The sequence below is a fragment of the Suricata suricatta genome, chromosome 6, assembly GCF_006229205.1.
Source record: "Suricata suricatta isolate VVHF042 chromosome 6, meerkat_22Aug2017_6uvM2_HiC, whole genome shotgun sequence".
Taxonomy (NCBI): domain Eukaryota; kingdom Metazoa; phylum Chordata; class Mammalia; order Carnivora; family Herpestidae; genus Suricata; species Suricata suricatta.
Genome location: NC_043705.1, coordinates 135,111,620 through 135,117,827, shown reverse-complemented (window position 1 = coordinate 135,117,827; position 6,208 = coordinate 135,111,620). Strand labels below are relative to the sequence as shown.

General features: G+C 50.1%; 1 protein-coding gene across 1 annotated transcript in view; it reads right to left on the bottom strand.

Moving 5' to 3' along the window:
• Window positions 1-371: 371 nt before the first annotated feature.
• The window catches only part of MYO10 (myosin X), a 227,099-nt gene continuing 221,262 nt past the window's right edge, over window positions 372-6,208 (bottom strand). The window contains exons 39-41 of the mRNA XM_029941062.1: window positions 5,705-6,154; window positions 3,283-3,474; window positions 372-1,818 (exon numbers count right to left, since the gene is read on the bottom strand). Of these exons, the coding sequence (XP_029796922.1) occupies window positions 1,717-1,818; window positions 3,283-3,474; window positions 5,705-6,154 (744 nt within the window). The 3' untranslated portion in view covers window positions 372-1,716. The remainder of the gene's footprint in view (window positions 1,819-3,282; window positions 3,475-5,704; window positions 6,155-6,208) is intronic.

Below are 6,208 nucleotides of genomic sequence, written 5' to 3'. Positions count from 1 at the left end.
ACAACATGGATGGAACTAGAGTATATTACGCTAAGTGCAATAGTCAGAAAAACACATGATTTCAATCATGGAATTTAAGAAAACATGAACATAGGAGAAGGGAAGGACAAATAGGATTAAGAACAGGGAGGCAAACCGTATAAAACCCTTAAATACAGAGAACAGACCGAGGGTTGCTGGGGGGGAGGTAGGTGGGGGGAAGGGTAAATCAGTGAGGGGCGTTAAGAAGGGATGAGCACTGGGTGATCTATGTAAGTGACGAATCACTGAATTCCACTAGTGAAACCGTATTACACTAGATGTTAACTAACTTGGACTTCCCAAACCGCAGCATGTACCTTGGGTCACCCTGATAAAGAAAACACACTGTGTGAGAGCTAATAGCTTTTATTGTCAGACTTCCTTTGAGCCAACAGACAATGATTTCGCACGGCTGTCCCAAAAGGGATAAGGCAATTTTTTTTCTTTGCGGGAAGACTTAGTTGGCCTAAGTCTTTACAACTTTTCTATATAAAAATAAAAGTCCAAGACCAGATTACTTTTCTTCTGGTCATAAACACTGATTTATTTACAGGCACCTGGTCAGACTACCATTATAAACTTGGGATAAGATGTATTATATTAAAGCCTCAGCGTTTATACTGTCAGGGTCCTCCCTGACTGAAGATTCGCTCACGTCTTCCCGCCGTGTCCATCGAGGTTATTGGGTGATCTACCCGGAGCGATCCAGACTAACCTTCAAAGAAACTTTTTTTTAACTTAAATCTTTTTTAGGAACTAAAGACTCCCAAAATGACTTCATATAGTTCTAAAAACAGCACTGGAGCCAGCTGTTGAAGAGTGGTGTATAAATACAATTATTTGTATAGGCTGCATATCTGTTTATAATACAGCAGACACAGAGCACAGACTTTAGCTACATGTGAAACACAACGGAGTCAAAATGTGGTTTTCAAAATACAGCAAAGATAGGAAAATCCAGGATTCTGGTGTGTTAATTAAACCATCTTATAAAGTAACCACCAAAGGCTAGAACTCTGAACTATTAAAATATACAGTTTACACCATTGCACATCCTTTTTCCCTTTGCTTTTAATGCTCATGAGACAGTGATTAAAGTGACGGGTTTATGAACACAATGACGCACAGGCAAGCACACAGACTTGAAAGATGAAATTAAAAAAAAAAGTTAATATACGTCCATGAGGAAGGCTGCCAGCAGCACTCCAACTAAAATATCCTGTCCCCTTGTGCTCCCTCGGTCCTCCCTCCCGACCCCCTCACCCTCCCTCCGAGTCGGGAAATCAGGCTGGGAGGTTAGTGCAGAATTGATGAACACCCCCCACCAAGCTTTGTAAGTCTCCCCGCAGACGGGCTGGGGGGGGCATCTCCCTTCAGTAGCACAGTTAAGGTCAATTAGTGTTGGTTCCACACGTTAAGGCACTTCTGGCTGCTTTGGTGGCAGCGTGGGGGCTTTTTTCCTCTCTGCTTTAAGGCATGTGTCATCTAAGAGTAGTAAAGCTTTCGAAACTGGGCGGACTGTTAAGGTTGACAGCTTAATAACAGGATCGCGGAGGTCGACAGGGCGAGAGGGGCCCTGGGAGACGCCTCCCTCCGACGAGGGGCTTCCAGAAAGCGGAGGCGGCTCTGCCCTCGCTGCCGAGGCCAGAGGGCGGCCCGTTGGGATGCCAGAGACACGCTGAGTCCCTCCCGCCTTCACCTGGAGCTCCCCTGGCTGCTCACGGAACGCGAGGCGCTGTAGCGTTTCTTCACGATCATGCTGATGTAGGCTTTCATGAGCTTGGCCACGTCCACCACCTGCCCCGGGGAATCGGAACGCACACAGTCAGAGTCTGGCCTGGGTGGCCCCCCCGCCCCCCCAGTTCTGTAGGAGGCCGAGAGCTCAGCGAGTACAGTGTGCCTCACCTGGTGGCGCTTCTGCACAAAAATGACAACCTGGCCAGCTGTCTGGTTGTCAGATTTTACACAGGGAAAAATAAACCCGCCCGAGGACACTAAAGTCGGTGGGTATCATCAGGGCTGGGATCACTGTCTCCACTTAAAGTGACGGTAAATGAGGAGCCCCTGGGTGGCTCGGTCAGTTAGGCGTCCGACTCTTGGTTTCCACTCAGGTCATGATCTCGTGGTTCAGGAGTTCGAGTCCCACATCAGGCTCCATACAGAGTGTAGAGCCTGCTTGGGAGTCTCTCTCCATCCCTCCCCTGGCTCATGCTCGCTCTCAAACATTAAAAAAAATGCTGGTAAATGACAGAGCCCACGAGCACAGCTTGTGAACACTGCACTGTAGTCAGCTCCTCACGATGCGGCTGCAGAACAGAAAGAGGCTCAACGGCCTGCGGACAAGTCATACCTCGTATTAGCTCCTTCCCATGACGCAGTCAGCACCAGCCCTGGGGCCTGTCCCTCTGGCGCTGGCCTGCAGCCCTCTTACAGTGTCCTCACCTTCTTCCAGTTCCCTCCTCTCTCCTGCCTTTGAATCCTGCCCGATACCACCCATGCAGGTTGGTTAAATCATGGTCATTACATCAGGCACCATCAGAGAGACCCCCCAGAGTGGCTCCTTCTTGCACCCTGGGGTCAACCAGAGCTGGCAGCCGGGCGCCTGGGCCCCTCCAGGCAGGGCCCTCCCCCCTCCTTCCGTGGCACTGCTCGCCTCCCGCCAGCCTCGTCCGCCTCTTGCACAGCAGCCCTGGGGTGACTGCTGCCTCCCAGCACCCTGGGCGCCCCCCTGGGCTCCCCTCCGTCACTTCACACCAGAGGCCGAACAGGTCATTCATGTCCGTTGTCTGCCTTTGCTCACTCGCAGTTCCCTAATCGGAGCCCTTACTAGGATTCTGGATTCATCGTGATGATGATTATGTTTTAGGCTTTACAGCAGATGGCACACACATTTAAAGGCTTTTTTTGCGAGTCTGTGAGCCAGAATTAGCTGCGCCCAGGGTGGTCATGGCCCTCACTCCTGCCAGCTGGGATTCTCTGATGTAATCATCAGCTGATCGGCAGAAGGCTCTAGTGCCAGGCTCTGTAGATTCGGACATCTGTGTCACTCCCTTCCCCTTTCCTCCATGGGTAAGACCCGCTCATAAAACAAAACCAAATTTCTCTGCGGCAAACACAGAAGAAATCTGAGATTGGATGTCGGCCATGCTCTATTTTCATAGATTTTACAGCAAAACACAATGACTCAAAGGCCCCAGGAAATGGGAGGCCATTTTTCTGTTTTGTCAGGGCCACACGCCGTTTCCTTGGTTTGCCTCTTACCTCACTGGTTTCGAAGAGCAGCTCCCTCTCATCGACTACGATCTTGTAGGTGTTGGCCAGCGGCGCCCCGAAAGAGAGGATGTGCTCGTAAGGGAAGACCTCCAGCGGTCTTCCCTCCCCACGCTTGTAGACGGAGACCGCATCCGCGCTGACGCCCAACCAGAGGTCCTGGGGGAAGCCGCCTTCCTTGCACTGCGGGCAAGAGTCAGACCACAAGGCAATTAGGAACCGGAGAGGCAGAGCCAAGCGCCGTATGCAGAACACTAGACCATCCAAGGCGTGTGTGTGCCGGGGGGACTGATGAGGGATACGGCATCTCCTTGGCTGGCTTGGTTGATTTCCGACTGGCTGACCCGCCCTGGGTGCTGGGAAAACGTACTCGGTGAATGCAAACATCGTGCTCTGACCCCACCTGTGGACACCATCACTCTCCTCCTCACTGGGTTAGCTCTCGGAGGTGGCTGCCCCTGCCCAACCCACCAGCCTAAGCCAGTGTCCTATCTCTAGCTCTTCCTCCAATCCTCCTTTGGGTAATTAGTCTTCATATACAAAATCTAGGATCAAGGGAAATTCTCCAAATCACTCCATGCCTAGCAGTTTTGGCTTCTCTTGAAAAACAGGTTTCGTGACCAGAGGCAGCAGTGACCTCCTGCGTACATAGTGGTGACAGGAACATCCCTGGTTTGGTAACAGGTTTCCCTGTGTGGACTGGTGTTGGAAACAAGAGCTCTGATGGAGGGATGAGGACACCGGGCTGACGGGACCCAGTACAAATGGGAGGGATGGGGGGCGCCCAGGTGGCTCAGTCAGCTAAGCGTCTGACTTCGGCTCAGGTCATGATCTCACGGTTCGTGAGTTTGAGCCCCATGTCAGGCGCTGTGCTGACAGCTCGGAGCCTGGAGCCTGCTTCCGATTCTATGTCTCCCTCACTCTCTGCCCTTGCCCCACTCATGCTCTCACAAAAATAAATATAAAAAATTAAAAAAAACAAAAAACAAAAGGGAGTGATATATATAAATGACACTTAGAAGAGGTGTTGTACAAAGCATCTGATTTTCACCTAAAAACAACCCTAACTGAACTAACTAAACCAAAGATAGAATCCAGTGAAAAGCCATGAAGGCACCTTGGAAAAGATAATCAATATGGAGATCTCCATAAAGCCTCATTTAGAAAGTCTTCAGATACCAAACATGCTGAAAGAAAACTGAAAGCTTATTTAGACCAGGGGCTGGCAGGGAGTAACTATTTTGGGTTTTGTGGGCCACGTGGTCTCTGTCATGGCCACCTTTTTAGTGTGAAAGCAGCCAGAGGGAAGAGAAAGGAAGGAATATTCTTGTTCCGCTAAAACAGTATAAAAGAAGGCAGAGAGGATTTGGTCCAGACTGCCAAGCCTTGATCTAGACCATTGGTAAGATTTTCCTTTAGTATATGGTCTTCTTCGGGGAAAAAATAACGGTATGAATCACTATGGGTAATGCTAATAGCAAAATTCCCAGTGTGACACAAATTCTTCCGTTGAACCAGTGATGGGGGAGAAACCAAATGTAAAATCCAAGTATAATTGGTCTTTTAACAACATGGGTTTGAACTGCGAGGGTCCGCTGATACATGGATCTCAACATTATAGGATGGTAAACGTATCCTCTTATGATTGGCTCAGTGACCTTTTTTCTCTAGCTTTACTGTAAGAACATAGTATGTAATAAATATAACGTGCAAAATATGCATTAACCGACTGTTTATGTTACTGGTAAGGCTTTCGATCAGCAGGCTATTAGCAGTTACGCTTTTAGTGAATCAAAAGTTATATGCCTATTTTCAACTGCCCCGGGAACAGCGCCCCCAACCCAACGTTGTTCAAGGGTCAACTGTATCCAAAATTTCTAATTATATGTACATAATTCAAAAATTTTCTTTCTAATTTGAAATACAGATTTTTACCACCAATCTATGTACAGCTTCCATAATAAAGAAGAGAGGGGCTCCCGGGTGGCTCAGTTGGTTAAGCATCGCACTCTTGATTTCAGCTCAGGTCACGATCTCATGGTTTGTGAGATTGAGCCTCGCACTGGGCTCTGTGCTGGCAGCAGGGAGCCAGCTGGGGATTCTCTCCCCGTCTCTGCCCCTCCCCCACATGCACAAGTGCTCTTTGTCTCAGAATTAATAACCATTAGAAAAAACAGAAGTTATTTAAGAACAGGTGAAGTCTTAATTTTCCATTCACTCCTAATACTGTGAAAGCACTTACTACTAAACTTCTTGGTGGAGGAGAGGGTGTGTTAATGGTAAGGCATGGTGGCGGGGGAAGGGGTGAGAGAACAAAGGCTCCATCTTGCCCCACCCCCAGCCTAAGTAATAGGCCAAGGCCACACCAACGTAGGCGCTTAGGCCAGTCAATAGAAGAATCAGCAGTCCTCACCTCCACGTCAAAGAGCGTCGACCCATAGCCTGGCCACTCCTTGATCAAGGCCATGTACTTGGCCATGGCCTGTTCCTGGCTCATTCCCTGCAACTTCTTCCATTTGTCAATGATGCTGGCCCGAGCTGAGGAGACTTCCTCCTTGATCCACATGTCCAGCATCTGCTCTTCCTCGACCTTCTGCCGGACGACGGACCCCGTCCGGAAACTCCGCCTCAGCGTCCCCTCCAGGAAGCTCGTCCGCCTCTTCTCCAGGCGCTCACACGGGGCACAGCTTTTGGTGGACTGGCTGATGCGGGCCCTCAGCCTCTGCAGGGAGTACACGTCCTCAAGCGGCACAGAGGCATGTGGCCAGTGGTCCCCCTGCAGGTACTGCAGCCGCAGGGCCGCCAGGACCTGGAGGTTCTCTTCCGGGGCCGGGTAGTGGCCGCGGATGACGGCTTCGTGCGCCTGCAAGGCGGCAGGCAGCAGGGTTAGGGGCGCATGACCCAGAATTCATCAAGA